Source organism: Chiloscyllium punctatum, chromosome 28 (assembly GCF_047496795.1).
Source record: "Chiloscyllium punctatum isolate Juve2018m chromosome 28, sChiPun1.3, whole genome shotgun sequence".
In the NCBI taxonomy this organism is placed as follows: Eukaryota; Metazoa; Chordata; class Chondrichthyes; order Orectolobiformes; family Hemiscylliidae; genus Chiloscyllium; species Chiloscyllium punctatum.
Genome location: NC_092766.1, coordinates 14,994,150 through 15,009,265, shown reverse-complemented (window position 1 = coordinate 15,009,265; position 15,116 = coordinate 14,994,150). Strand labels below are relative to the sequence as shown.

The following is a 15,116-nucleotide window of genomic DNA, read 5'->3' as shown; positions in this document are numbered from 1 at the left end:
CACACAGACGTGGACTCTGGGATTCTGTGCTGACTGATGTTATGCAGCCACACAGACAGAAAGCAAGCTCCATATGTTTTTACAGAAAGTCACGGATTGGTTGGGGGGGCGGGGGGGGGGGGGGTAACCCTCTTAAAGGGACAGGCCCACGGGGGGGTGGGGGTCAGGAATTGTTGCCACTGCCTGGTCCACCGTTGACCGGGAGTGAACGCTTGTCACCCACCTGGTGTCTCAGAGTCAGAGAGGTGTACAGCATGGAAACAGACCCTTCATCCCTGCCTACCTGATATCCTAAGCTCATCCAGTCCCATCACTTGACCCCCTATCCCTCCAAACCCTTCCTATTCACGTCCCCATCCAGATGCCTCTTAAATGCTGTCATTGTACCAGCCTCCACCACTTCCTCTGGCAGCTCATTCCATACACGCACCACCCTCTGTGTGAAAAAGTTGCCCCTCAGGTCCCTTTCCCCTCTCACCCTAAACCTGTGCCCTCCAATTCTGGACACCCCCACCCCAGGGAAAAGACTTTGCCTATTTACCCTACCCGCACCCCTCATGATTTTATAAACCTCTATAAGGTCACCCCTCAGCCTCCGACACTCCAGGGAAAACAGCCCCGGCCTGTTCAGCCCCACCCTGTAGCTCAAACCCTCCAACGTCCTGGTAAATCTTGTCTGAGCCCTTTCAAGGTCCACAACCTCCTTCCTGTAGCGGGGAGAGCAGAGTTGCACGCAATATTCCAAAACAAAAAGGGGATTAACCAATGTCCTGGAGGGCCACAAAATGATCTCCCAGCTCCAGTTGACTCTTCTTGCCAACCAGGGCTCTACGGGCAGTGCCTACACATCTGGGACTGGGCCAAGCACACACGGGTGCAGACCATCGACCTCGGGCAAGAGGGGGCCATTCCCCTGGAGATCCGCTTCCTGCATGAGCCCTCTGCGGCTGAGGGCATGGTCGGCTGTGCCCTCAACAGCTCCATCTTCCGTTTCTACAAGACGGAGGTACGCTGGGTTGGAGTGGTGGGCAAGGGCGGAGGGCTCCCGGGATCAGTATCTGGGGGGGTGCGTGAGTCAGATTGCTCCTCACAAGCTGAGGACCCTGTGTCATTACAGTTCCAAAGGGTCCAGGCATTTCACAAGGGGTACTCTCTCCAAGACGTTTGGAGACTCCCTGGGATGTACAAGGTGTCTGGGCTGTTTTCAGGGAATGTCTGGGGTGCGTGGGGGGGTCTGTACAGTGTCTGGGCTATCTGTGACAGGGTGTGTTGCTCTCTGGGCTGTGTGTGTGTGTATATGTGTGTATCTGTTGGTCTATACAATGTCTGGGCTGTGTGTGTGTGTTACAGGGTCGAAACGATATCTGGGCTATGCATGTGTGCGTTTGGGTGGTCTGTATACTGCTGGGCTGTGTGTGTGTGGGGGGGGGGTTCTGTATGCTGTGCAGGCTGTGTGTGTGGGGAGGGGTTTCTGTACGCTGTCTGGGCTGTGTGTGTAGGGAGGGGTTTCTGTACGCTGTCTGGGCTGTGTGTGTGTGGGGAGGGGGTTCTGTACGCTGTCTGGGCTGTGTGTGTAGGGAGGGGTTTCTGTACACTGTCTGGGCTGTGTGTGTAGGGAGGGGTTTCTGTACACTGTCTGGGCTGTGTGTGTAGGGAGGGGTTTCTGTACACTGTCTGGGCTGTGTGTGTAGGGAGGGGTTTCTGTACACTGTCTGGGCTGTGTGTGTAGGGAGGGGTTTCTGTACGCTGTCTGGGCTGTGTGTGTAGGGAGGGGTTTCTGTACACTGTCTGGGCTGTGTGTGTGTGTGGGGAGGGGGTTCTGTATGCTGTCTGGGCTGTGTGTGTGGGGAGGGGGTTCTGTACACTGTCTGGGCTGTGTGTGTGTGTGTGGGGAGGGGTTTCTATACGCTGTCTGGGCTGTGTGTGTGTGTGGGGAGGGGGTTCTGTATGCTGTCTGGGCTGTGTGTGTGGGGAGGGGGTTCTGTACGCTGTCTGGGCTGTGTGTGTGGGGAGGGGGTTCTGTACGCTGTCTGGGCTGTGTGTGTGTGGGGGGGAAGGGTTTCTATACGCTGTCTGGGCTGTGTGTGTGGGGAGGGGGTTCTGTACACTGTCTGGGCTGTGTGGGTGGGGGGGAAGGGTTTCTATACGCTGTCTGGGCTGTGTGTGTGTGTGGGGAGGGGGTTCTGTACGCTGTCTGGGCTGTGTGTGTAGGGAGGGGTTTCTGTACGCTGTCTGGGCTGTGTGTGTGGGGAGGGGGTTCTGTACACTGTCTGGGCTGTGTGTGTGTGGGGAGGGGATTCTGTATACTATCTGGGCTGTGTGGGTGGGGGGGGAGGGGTTTCTATACGCTGTCTGGGCTGTGTGTGTGTAGGGAGGGGGTTCTGTACACTGTCTGGGCTGTGTGTGTGTGGGGAGGGGGTTCTGTACACTGTCTGGGCTGTGTGTGTGTGGGGAGGGGATTCTGTATACTATCTGGGCTGTGTGTGTGTGGGGAGGGGGTTCTGTACACTGTATGGGCTGTGTGTGTGTGGGGAGGGGGTTCTGTACACTGTCTGGGCTGTGTGTGTGTGGGGAGGGGGTTCTGTACACTGTCTGGGCTGTGTGTGTGTGGGGAGGGGGTTCTGTACACTATCTGGGCTGTGTGGGTGGGGGGGGAGGGGTTTCTATACGCTGTCTGGGCTGTGTGTGTGTAGGGAGGGGGTTCTGTACACTGTCTGGGCTGTGTGTGTGTGGGGAGGGGGTTCTGTACACTGTATGGGCTGTGTGTGTGTGGGGAGGGGGTTCTGTACACTGTCTGGGCTGTGTGTGTGTGGGGAGGGGGTTCTGTACACTGTATGGGCTGTGTGTGTGGGGAGGGGATTCTGTACGCTGTCTGGGCTGTGTGTGTGGGGAGGGGGTTCTGTACGCTGTCTGGGCTGTGTGTGTGTGGGGAGGGGGTTCTGTACACTGTCTGGGCTGTGTGTGTGTGGGGAGGGGGTTCTGTACACTGTATGGGCTGTGTGTGTGTGTGTGTGGGGAGGGGATTCTGTACGCTGTCTGGGCTGTGTGTGTGGGGAGGGGATTCTGTACGCTGTCTGGGCTGTGTGTGTGGGGAGGGGGTTCTGTACGCTGTCTGGGCTGTGTGTGTGGGGAGGGGGTTCTGTACGCTGTCTGGGCTGTGTGTGTGTGGGGAGGGGTTTCTGTACGCTGTCTGGGCTGTGTGTGTGGGGAGGGGGTTCTGTACACTGTCTGGGCTGTGTGTGGTGGGGGAACAGCATGGTCCCTCTGGGGGGAGACACCAACACAATGCAGACACTTGGCAAAACACTGCCATCTCGGTCGTTGAGCGAGCAAGCCCCTTCGGGTAGCGAACAGGTTGTCTGTTCCTGTGAGACTGAAATGTCTGGTGTTTAATCTGCTCCCTCCCTCCGCCCCAAACCTCCAGCAGGGAGACTGGGCAGCAGACAAAGTCATCGCCGTGCCAAGCAAGCGGGTAGAGGGTTGGATCCTGCCGGAAATGCCAGGTAAGTGACGTTCTGACGAAAGGGGGGTGCGATTGGTTTGAACCCCACACCCGGTCCCCAGAGCCCGTCTGGCCCCGTGACCGAAACAGGAGGCCATTCAGCGCCAACCTGCTGTCCCACAGCATCGTGACTGAGCCACATTCTCGCCTTGCTGCCCAAAAGGTTTAATCTATCGATCAATACTGCGTGGCGACTCCCAGCCGCCGCGTTTCCTTCCTGACGCCTCTTGAGCGTATCCAGGCTCCAGATCATGGACAGGCGCTAGACAATTGCAGGTGCTTTTTTTGTTGAAAATCCTTCAAATCTCAGCCCACCCCACCCGTCAAAAAAGGGAAACAAACTGCTCTGATGGAATCCTCGAGTAGCCATCGCCAGACGATTCTCAGAGGTTTGTCATACAGGATCAGATAGGGAGGGGGTGTAGGGGGCTGGAGGGGGGTGACAGAGATAGGGAAGGGGGTGTAGGGGGCTGGAGGGGGTGACAGAGATAGGGAGGGAGTGTACGGGCTGGAGGGAGTGACAGAGATAGGGAGGGGGTGTAGGGGCTGGAGGGGGGGACAGAGATAGGGAGGGGGTGTAGGGGGCTGGAGGGGGTGACAGAGATAGGGAGGGGGTGTAGGGGGCTGGAGGGGGTGACAGAGATAGGGAGGGGGTGTAGGGGCTGGAGGGGGGGACAGAGATAGGGAGGGGGTGTAGGGGCTGGAGGGAGTGACAGAGATAGGGAGGGGGTGTAGGGGTCTGGAGGAGGTGACAGAGATAGGGAGGGGGTGTAGGGGCTGGAGGGGGGGACAGAGATAGGGAGGGGGTGTAGGGGCTGGAGGGGGTGACAGAGAGGGGGAGGGGGTGTAGGGGCTGGAGGGGGTGACAGGGATAGGGAGGGGGTGTAGGGGCTGGAGGGGGGTAACAGAGATAGGGAGGGAGTGTAGGGGGATGGAGGGGGGGATGACAGAGATAGGGAGGGGGGTGTAGGGGCTGGAGGGGTGACAAAGATAGGGAGGGGGTGTAGGGGGCTGGAGGGGGTGACAGAGATAGGGAGGGGGTGTAGGGGCTGGAGGGGGGGACAGAGATAGGGAGGGGGTGTAGGGGCTGGAGGGAGTGACAGAGATAGGGAGGGGGTGTAGGGGTCTGGAGGAGGTGACAGAGATAGGGAGGGGGGTGTAGGGGGCTGGAGGGGGTGACAGAGATAGGGAGGGGGTGTAGGGGCTGGAGGGGGGGACAGAGATAGGGAGGGGGTGTAGGGGCTGGAGGGAGTGACAGAGATAGGGAGGGGGTGTAGGGGTCTGGAGGAGGTGACAGAGATAGGGAGGGGGTGTAGGGGCTGGAGGGGGGGACAGAGATAGGGAGGGGGGTGACAGAGATAGGGAGGGGGTGACAGAGATAGGGAGGGGGTGTAGGGGGCTGGAGGGGGTGACAGAGATAGGGAGGGGGTGTAGGGGGCTGGAGGGGGTGACAGAGATAGGGAGGGGGTGTAGGGGGCTGGGGGGGTGACAGAGATAGGGAGGGGATGTAGGGGCTGGAGGGGGTGACAGAGATAGGGAGGGGGTGACAGAGATAGGGAGGGGGTGTAGGGGGTGACAGAGATAGGGAGGGGGTGTAGGGGGCTGGAGGGGGTGACAGAGATAGGGAGGGGGTGTAGGGGGCTGGAGGGGGTGACAGAGATAGGGAGGGGGGGTAGGGGCTGGAGGGTGTTACAGGGATAAGGAGGGGGTGCAAGGGCTGGAGAAAGTGAAACAGATAAGGAGGGGGTCACAGGGTTAAGGTTAGCGTTAGGATCTGAGTCAGGGGTTAGGGTTAAGGTCAGCACTAGGGTCAGGAGTTCGTGTTAAGGTCAATGTTAGGATCAGGGTCAGGGTTAAGGTCAGCGTTAGGATCAAGGTCAGGGGTTACGTTTAAGGTCAGTGATAGGATCTGGGACAGGGGTTAGGGTTAAGGTCAGCGTTAGGGTAAGGGTCAGGGTTAAGGTCAATGTTAAGATTGGGGTCAGGGGTTAGGGTTATGGTCAGTGTTAAGATCTGGGACAGGCGTTAGGGTTAAGGTCAGAGTTAGGATCAGGGGTTAGGGTTAAGGTCAATGTTAGGATCTGGGTCAGGGTTAAGGTCAGCATTAGGTCTGGGTCAGGGGTTCAGATTAAGGTCAGCGTTAGGGTGGGGGTGAAGGTCAGGGGTTCGAGCTCTCCCTGAGGTACGATGTGTGTGACTCCTTCCTCCTTTGAGACAGGCCTGATCACAGACATCCTCATCTCCCTGGACGACCGCTTCCTGTATTTCAGTAACTGGCTGCACGGAGATATCCGACAGTACGATATCACGGATACCCAGAAACCCCGACTGGTGGGTCAGGTAAGGAGCGACACCATCTTCCTTACCCCGGGATTCGGCTGGGGGACAGCACTGGACTTCCCGACGTCGGGAAAGGACGCAGCGCAGTTCCACAGGGGCCCAGTTACCCACCAACGCTGCGGACTGAGGAACTCAGGGTGTTTGGTGCTCAGTTTGCTGATCCCGCACGGACAGCCCCGGGGGGGGGGGGAGGACATCAGGAGGGCGAGGACAGGCCGGGAGAATGGGGCAAGGACATGGCAGTCGGAGTACAATGGGGGAGAAGAGTGAGGTGATGCACTTTGGTCGGAGGCGCTGAGCGTTTGCCAAGCGGGGAAAGGCTGCAGAAATCTGAAACGCGGGGGAACCTGGGAGGTTTAGTTCAGGATTCTCTCGAGGTCGACATGCAGGTTCAGTTGGCAGGGAGGAAGGAAAATGCAATGTTCGTACTCAGTGAGAGAGAGAGCGAGAGCACAAGAGCAGGGACGTTGTGCTGAGGCTGCATAAGGCTCTGCTCAGACCGCACTTGGAGTAGCACGAGCAGCTCTGGGTCTCAGATCGAAGGAAGGACACACTGGCTTTGGAGGGGTGACGACAGGAGATTCACCAGGATGATCTGGGGAGAGGGGGTGTAAAGACCGTACCATATGAGGTTGTGGACTCTAGGTCTATACTTGATTGAGTTTAAAAGGATGAGTGGGGATCTAATCGAAAACTGAGAGAGGCCTGGGGGGAAGGGGGGGTGACAGAGATGGGGGGGGGGTGACAGGGATAGGGAGGAGGTGTAGGGGCTGGAGGGGGTGACAGAGATAGGGAGGGGGTGACACAGATAGGGAGGGGGTGTAGGGGCTGGAGGGGGTGACAGAGATAGGGAGGGGGTGTAGGGGGCTGGAGGGGGTGACAGAGATAGGGAGGGGGTGTAGGGGCTGGAGGGGGTGACAGAGATAGGGAGGGGGTGTAGGGGGCTGGAGGGGGAAACAGAGATAGGGAGGGGGTGTAGGGGGCTGGAGGGGGTGACAGAGATAGGGAGGGGGTGTAGGGGGCTGGAGGGGGTGACAGAGATAGGGAGGAGGTGTAGGGGGCTGGAGGGGGTGACAGAGATAGGGAGGGGGTGTAGGGGGCTGGAGGAGGTGACAGGGATAGGGAGGGGGTGTAGGGGCTGGAGGGGGTGACAGAGATAGGGAGGAGGTGTAGGGGCTGGAGGGGGTGACAGAGATAGGGAGGGGGTGTAGGGGCTGGAGGGGGTGACAGAGATAGGGAGGAGGTGTAGGGGGCTGGAGGGGGTGACAGAGATAGGGAGGGGTGTAGGGGGCTGGAGGAGGTGACAGAGATAGGGAGGGGGTGTAGGGGGCTGGAGGGGGGTGACAGAGATAGGGAGGGGGTGTAGGGGCTGACAGAGATAGGGAGGGGGTGTCGGGGCTGGAGGGGGGTGACAGAGATAGGGAGGGGGTGTAGGGGCTGACAGAGATAGGGAGGGGGTGTCGGGGCTGGAGGGGGTGACAGAGATAGGGAGGGGGTGTAGGGGCTGGAGGGGTGCCAAAGATAGGGAGGGGTTGTAGGGGCTGGAGGGGGTGACAGAGATAGGGAGGGGGGGTGTAGGGGCTGGAGGGGGTGACAGATAGGGAGAGGGGTGTAGGGGGTGACAGAGATAGGGAGGGGGTGTAGGGGGTGACAGAGATAGGGAGGGGGGGTGTAGGGGCTGGAGGGGGTGACAGATAGGGAGAGGGGTGTAGGGGCTGGAGGGGGTGACAGTGATAGGGAGGGGGCTGGAGGGGGTGACAGAAATAGAGAAGGGGTGTCGGGACTGGAGTACGAGCCAGAGGTTGGGAAATGGTAGCCTCGTGGACGAACACTGGGTTAGTGAAGCAGATTGTAACCACAACGTGGGGCAGGGCTGTTGGAGCCCAGAGTTGTAGGGGTACCCAGTGCCTTTGAGGGTTTGGAAAGGCACTCGCCTTTTGAGGAATAACTTCTGTTTTGCTGCAGATTTTCACTGGCGGTTGCCTGTTGAAGGGTGGACCTGTGAAAGTGTTGGAGGACAAAGAGCTGAAGGCACAGCCTGAGGCCTGTATTGTTCAGGTGAGGAGATTGGTTACCACTCTTCCTGGATCCCCATCCTGCCCGAAGATGCTCTCTTGGGGAAAAATAGTTCTTTTTTTGGACGTGAAATCACTCCCCCGAGGCCGGTATCACCTTACCGCGTCACCCTTTCATTTACAAACTGACACTCCTTGACTCTCCAAGGTCTCTGTGTTCGGTAACGCTCCCGAGGACCCCACCATTAAGAGGGCTAGTATCGAACAGCAGGGACGTCGTGCTGAGGCTGTGTTAGGCTCTGCTCAGACTGCATTTCTGATTGAAACTTAGAGAATACTGATGAGGCAGGTCTGGATAGAGTGCAGGCAGAGACTCGCACCCCAGGGCACAACGAAGGGACGACCCTTTGGGGCTGAGATGGGAGGAGTTTTCTTCAGCCAGAGAGCGGGGGGGGGGGGAGTCTGTTGCCTCGGGGGGAGGCCCAGTCATTGCGTGTCTTAAAGACGGAGATGGATAGGTTCGTGATGAGGAAGGGGGTGGGGGGGGGGGAAGGCAGGAGAATGGGGGTGGAGAAACGCACCACCCATGACTGAACGGCGAAGCAGACTCGGTGGGCCGAATGGCCTAATTCTGCTCCAACTCTCTGGGACCTGGGTGTGACCAAATGCTGTCTATTGGAACCTGCGGCCAATGCTACAGTGGGGCCCCGTGCCGTTTTGGCCAGGTTTGCCCATGCCCAGTGGCACTGGGTCTTAGCCACCAGAAGGGTGGTCTGAGGCTGGGACATCAGAGATCCATAGAGAATAGGTGCAGGCCATTTGGCCCGTCAAGCCTGCTCTTCCAGCCAATGGGCGATCGTCCCTGCTTCCTCTCCCATATGCTTCGGTGCCTTTTGAGGGCAGAGTGGTGGGTGTGATCCATGTGGACTTCAATAGACAATAGGTGCAGGAGTGGGCCATTCGGTCCATCGGGCTAGCACCGCCACTCATTATGATCATCCACAATCAGTATCCTGTTCTTGCCTTATCCCCATAACCCTTGATTCCACTATCTTTAAGAGCTTTAAATAAACCATTCAACAAGGTTCCCCATTGGACACTAGTGAGCAAGGTTAGATCTCATGGAATACAGGGAGAACTAACCATTTGGAGACAGAACTGGCTCAAAGGTAGAAGACAGAGGGTGGTGGTGGAGGGTTGTTTTTCAGACTGGAGGCCTGTGACCAGTGGAGTGCCACAAAGATCGGTGCTGGGCCCTCTACTATTCATCATTTATATAAATGATTTGGATGTGAGCATAAGAGGTACAGTTAGTAAGTTTGCAGATGACCCCAAAATTGGAGGTGTAGTGGACAGCGAAGAGGGTTACCTCAGATTACAACAGGATCTGGACCAGATGGGCCAATGGGCTGAGAAGTGGCAGATGGAGTTTAATTCAGATAAATGTGAGGTGCTGCATTTTGGGAAAGCAAATCTTAGCAGGACTTTTACACTTAATGGGAAGGTCCTGGGGAGTGTTGCTGAACAAAGAGACCTTGGAGTGCAGGTTCATAGCTCCTTGAAAGTGGAGTCACAGGTAGATAGGATAGTGAAGGGGGTGTTTGGTATGCTTTCCTTTATTGGTCAGAGTATTGAGTCCAGGAGTTGGGAGGTCATGTTGCGGCTGTACAGGACATTGGTTAGGCCACTGTTGGAATATTGCGTGCAATTCTGGTCTCCTTCCTTTCGGAAAGATGTTGTGAAATTTGAAAGGGTTCAGAGAAGATTTATAAGGATGTTGCCAGGGTTGGAGGGTTTGAGCTACAGGGAGAGGCTGAACAGGCTGGGGCTGTTTTCCCTGGAGCGTCGGAGGCTGAGGGGTGACCTTATAGAGGTTTATAAAATCATGAGGGGCATGGATAGGGTAAATAGACAAAGTCTTTTCCCTGGGGTGGGGGAGTCCAGAACTAGAGGGTTAGGGTGAGAGGAGAAAGGGACCTGAGGGGCAGCTTTTTCCACCCAGAGGGTGGTATGTGTAGGGAATGAGCTGCCAGAGGAAGTGGTGGAGGCTGGGACAGCAATTACAGCATTTAAAAGGCATCAGGATGGGTATACGAATAGGAAGGGTTTCAAGGGATATGGGCCAAGTGCTGGTGAATGGGACTGGATTAGGTTGGGATATCTGGTCAGCATGGAGAGATTGGGCTGAAGGGTCTGTTTCCGCACTGTACAACTCTACGAATGGACTTTTCCCAGGTTGGAAATGGCAAACACGAGAGGGTATTGGACTAAAGTCCTGCTGAAGGGCTTACACCCGAAACGTTGACTCTCCTGCTCCTCGGTTGCTGCCTTAACGGCTGGGCTTTCCCCAGCTCCACGTTTTATCGACTCTGACCTCCCAGCGCCTGCAATCCTCACGATCTCCGAGAGGGGGAAGGTTTCTAGGAGGTGTACGAGGCATGTTGGTTTATGCAGGCGGGGGTGCTTAGGGGGCTGGAACACGCTGTCCGAGGGATGGTCGAAGCAGGTATAATGTTCAAGAGGTATTTAGGAACAGGGTCAAGTAGGGGGGGAGGGGGGAAGAGGGGAATGGGGACCGTGTGCAGACGGACGGGACGGGTTTGGGAATGGTCAGCAGAGACTGGCCTCCCTGTTGCATCTCATGTTCACACAGGGCACACGGATCTGGGGAGGCCCCCAGATGATCCAGTTGAGTTTGGACGGGAAGCGTCTCTACGTGACCACCTCGCTCTACAGCGGCTGGGACAGACAGTTCTACCCCGACCTCATCAGGTGGGTTCATCGTGGGCAGGGGAGGGGGGAAACGCAGACAGGGGGTTGACCCCAACCTCCCCTCACCTGTGCCCGGAAACTCCATGGCCACTCGGCCCGTCAGAGGGTGCCCTGCCTCTCCCTCCGACAAGCGGCTCACCCATTCCCCCCCTCCCTGCCAGCATCATCGCCTCCCACCCTCCGAGGGACCACCCTGTCCCTACCCCATACCCTAGAAGGGAGCCTGCCCAACTCCGAGGGATGGTCTCACTCACTCTGAGGGAGCCCATCTGCCCCTCCCTCACACCAAGTGACCCTCCTTCCCCTCCCTCATTGCAAGGAACTCTCACACTCCCTCTCTCACTTCAAGGGAATCTCCTCCCTCACTCGGAGGGAAACCCTTCCCCTCACTCCGAGGGAATCTCCCTCCCTCCCTGCATCACTTCAAGGTGACCCCCTCACTCACTCAGAGGGAAATCCTTCCCTTCCCTCACTCAGAAAGATCCTCCTCCTCCCTCACTGAGGAACTCACACACCACCTCCCTCACTGTGATGGGATACCCCCTACCTCACTCTGAGGGAACCTCCCTCCCTCACTCACACAGAGGGAACCCCTCCCTCTCCCTCACTTCAACGGAAACTCCTCCCTGCCCTCACCCTGAGAGAACTCCCTCACTCTGAGGCAACCCCCTCTCCCTCCCTTCGAGGGAACCCCCCTCACTCCGAGGGAACCCCTCACTCTCTCTCTCTCTCTCACTTCGAGGGAAACCCTTCCCCTCCCCGCCACTCCGAGCAAATCTCTTCCTTCCAAGGATTCCCCTCCCCGTCCCTCAGTCTGACGCCCCACTCACTCACTCACTCCAAGGGAGCCTCCCCCCCCCCACCCACAGTGTCGGTGTTGCCCCCTTGGGACCTGGGCACCCCCTCCTTGTGAACCCGTCCTGCTGCCGGGCAAGGGGCGAGACGAGGCGTGTTGGCTGATACGTGTTCCTCGTGCGTTCAAAGGGAAGGGTCAGCCATGCTGCGCGTGAACGTGGACACGGACAAGGGCGGCCTGGAAATCGATGAGACCTTCCTGGTGGACTTCGGAAAGGAGCCCGACGGACCCTCCCTCGCACACGAGGTGCGTTACCCCGGCGGCGACTGCAGTTCCGACATTTGGCTGTAGGAGGGGTGCTGCCCCTGAGCAGCGGCCGAGAGTCCATTGTGGAGGGGGGTTGCCATCTTGTGTTGGCGACCGGCGTCCATCTTGTGTGCCAATGGGCGTTCCAAAGGAGGGTTCCAATTTCAAAAAAAAACAATTATTGCCTTCTCGAATTAATGAGTGTAGATGTGTTAGAGACGAGTTCCCCTGGAACTGGGCCGCCCCCAAATGCCCCTCGAGAAAGGAGCCCCTTGTCTGGGAATGGCAGCCGAAATGGGAGTGGGCGGATGTTCAGCCCCCTCGATGCGCCCGCTCCTCCCCTACCAACCACCATCCCGGGCCTATCCTCCTCCCTCAAGATTCCTAACACACGCAAAACCAAAATAAACTGCTGGATTTTGGTCGGTACGGAGAGAACGTGTTTCAGATCGCCAGTGGAGGTCCAAAACTCCTCTCCACCCTCTCCCTCCAAGACCATCCATCCACCATCTTGGGGAGGGAGAGGGTGTTGCATGTGACAAAGGTTGGGTCGTCATTGTCCTACCAGAGCATTGGGTGCTTGCTCGTGAGAGAGAGAGAGAGAGAAAGAGAGAGAACTTGTTTTACCTGAGGGTCACCAACACGCCAGGCTGGGTGGGGTTATAGAGTCATAGAGATGTACAGCACAGAAACAGACCATTTGGTCCAATTCATCCATGCCAACTATATGTCCCAACACAATCTAGTCCCACCTACCCGGCCCATATCCCTCCAAACCCTTCCTATTCATGTCCCCCATCCAGATGCCTTTTAAATGCTGTCATTGTACCAGCCTCCACCACTTCCTCTGGCAGCTCATTCCATACACGCACCACCCTCTGAGTGAAAATGTTGCCCCTTAGGTCTCTTTCATATCTTTCCCCTCTCACCCTAAACCTATGCCCCTCTAGTTCTGGACTCCCAACCCCAGGGAAAAGACTTTGCCTATTTACCCTATCCCATGACCCTCTAGAAGGTCACCCCTCAGCCTCTGACACTCCAGGGAAAACAGCCCCAGCCTGTTCAGCCTCTCCCTGTAGCTCAAACCCTCCAACCCTGGCAACATCCTTATAAATCTTCTCTGAACCCTTTCAAGTTTCACAACATCTTTCCGATAGGAAGGAGACCAGAATTGCACACAATATTCCAACAGTGGCCTAACCAATGTCCTGTAGAGCCGCAACATGACCCTCCCAACTCCTGTACTCAATACTCTGACCAATAAAGGAAAGCATACCAAACGCTGCCTTCACTATCCTATCTACCTGTGATTCCACTTTCAAGGAGCTATGAACCTGCACTCCAAGGTCTTCGGAGGTGGGGGGGGGGGCGAGAAATTGAGGAGGAGTGTCTTTCATGGTAACCCTGAGACGGTGCTGGGAACTACCCTCCCCCAACCCCTGCACTGAGAGTTACTCCCCCCCCCCTTCCCCTCCATGACCCTCGCCTCCCCCCCCACCTCCACCCAACCTGTCGGTCTTGCCCCCTCAGGACTCTCAACCCCCCCCCACCGCTTTCCTTTGGAGTCCCCCTGAGTGAGCAGGCCGAACCCCAGCCAGCAGGCAAAACAAAACCCCACTAGGCCCAGTTGGTAGGCAACATTTTTAAAAAAATATGTAGAGATAAGGCCCAGAGGGAAAAGATTGCCTTGAATGTTCACCCTTGTTCGTTTTGTCTTCTCAAGAAAACAAAACGAGGGCAGGCCGCTTTTAAAACATTGGGGTTGTAGGCCTCAGGGCGGAGTGGGCCAGACAGCCTTGAGGTGCTTCAAATCGGGCCTGGCCCAGATAGGCCTCAGTGATACCAGGCTGTGGTGTACGAGGGGGCGAAGGGCGAGGGGCACAGCACCCAGCACCACCTCCTGTGGTGCCGTCTAGGTTTAGCCAAACCCGCAGAGGATGAGATCACGGTGACACCAGCGAGACAGAGGCCCTCACAGACAAGCGAAGCTGGGTCGTGTCATGGCTGCCAAACTAGGCACTGATATTTTGGCTGAATTTTCGTTGGTCACCTGTTGATTTTCGTTTTAGGAAAACGATGCCTGGTTCACGTTGTTTTATATCCAAAAAAGAAAGAGGCTTTGGCCTCCTATTTGAGAATCCGGGCCGTAGTCTAGTGGCGGTGGAGGGGGTTGGAGGAGATTGTCGGGGGAGGCAGGATAATACAACGGGCCTAAGGCAGGGAGAGTCCACGTTGAGCCCTATGAACACACGAGGCCTTTCAGCCCCTCGATACCGTTCTAGATCCTCCCCCCCCCTCACCAAAATGTTAACATTTTACCCCCTTTCCTCTGAGTCTACGACGGAAAATCTCAATGGGGTCACCCCCCTTCCAGAGGTCGTCCTGGGCCCGTCGTCTCTACGGACCTCGGTGTCAACTCCTGCCCCCGACAGGTTCGGATCCCACCGCGACTCCTTTGGTGCAACTTCAAACCGGTGTCCAGTGACCATCGCCCATCGCGGTAAGAACTCTCGCCCCTCTCCCCCACCCGACTCAATGGGGTCACTCACCGGGGAAGGACCTTTCCCCGGACTGAGCCTACACGTGACTCCAGGCCCCCACCCGGCAGCTCGACTCCAAACTGCCTCCCTATAGGGACCCGGGGCTCTGTTCGAGGGGCGATTAGGTGTGCTCTCACATCCCGCCAAAGAACTCGTCAATTCTCAGAAGAACGCGTTTCTCTCGATCCAACCCAAGTGAATGCTTCAAATCATCTCAAACTTCTCGATTAGGTCACCCCCTTAACCACTAACTTTGTGAGGACAAGCAAAGCTCAGATTTCGGAATCGAACTACCTTTCAGTTCTGTTCTCTTGCTGAGACAAAAATGCACTTCTTTAAGTGAAGGTTTTGCCTGCTTTTTAACTGTTCAGCGAACACACCAACTTGTGAGAGCTTTAAACATGGCAATATTTGAGGGGGTTCCCTGCACAGACTACACTCACAGCTTGCGATCCTTTCCCTCCGCGAGATTTTGCTCTGTGTCTTGATTCTCTCACCAATATTGTGATTCTTTGAGCACAGGCCACCGATTTGAAATCGTGCCCTGCCTGTCGGAATTCAATTAATCAGAGTCTGGAAATAAACAAACAGCTTTCAAAGCAGATTGTCGATTTGATGCAAAATGTTCACTGGTTTACTTGCGCCGTGTATGAAAAGGGATCGATTGTTCTTACCAACCCTGCTGTTCCTCACTCCTGGCTCAAGATTCACAGAAGGTCGTGTATTGGTGCTATGGGAGTGGGCGCTGTGGGAGGGTCAGTGCTGAGGGAGTGGGCGCTGTTGGAGGGTCAGTGCTGAGGGAGTGGGCGCTGTGGGAGGGTCAGTGCTGAGGGAGTGGGTGCTGT

At 56.8% G+C, this 15,116-nt stretch overlaps 1 protein-coding gene across 1 annotated transcript in view; it reads left to right on the top strand.

Moving 5' to 3' along the window:
- The window catches only part of selenbp1 (selenium binding protein 1), a 33,057-nt gene extending 18,182 nt beyond the window's left edge, over positions 1-14,875 (top strand). The window contains 6 exon segments of the mRNA XM_072548990.1: positions 728-1,006; positions 3,425-3,503; positions 5,721-5,842; positions 7,808-7,900; positions 10,511-10,629; positions 11,614-14,875. Coding sequence (XP_072405091.1) covers positions 728-1,006; positions 3,425-3,503; positions 5,721-5,842; positions 7,808-7,900; positions 10,511-10,629; positions 11,614-11,776 — 855 coding nt within the window. The 3' untranslated portion in view covers positions 11,777-14,875.
- Positions 14,876-15,116: the final 241 nt, after the last annotated feature.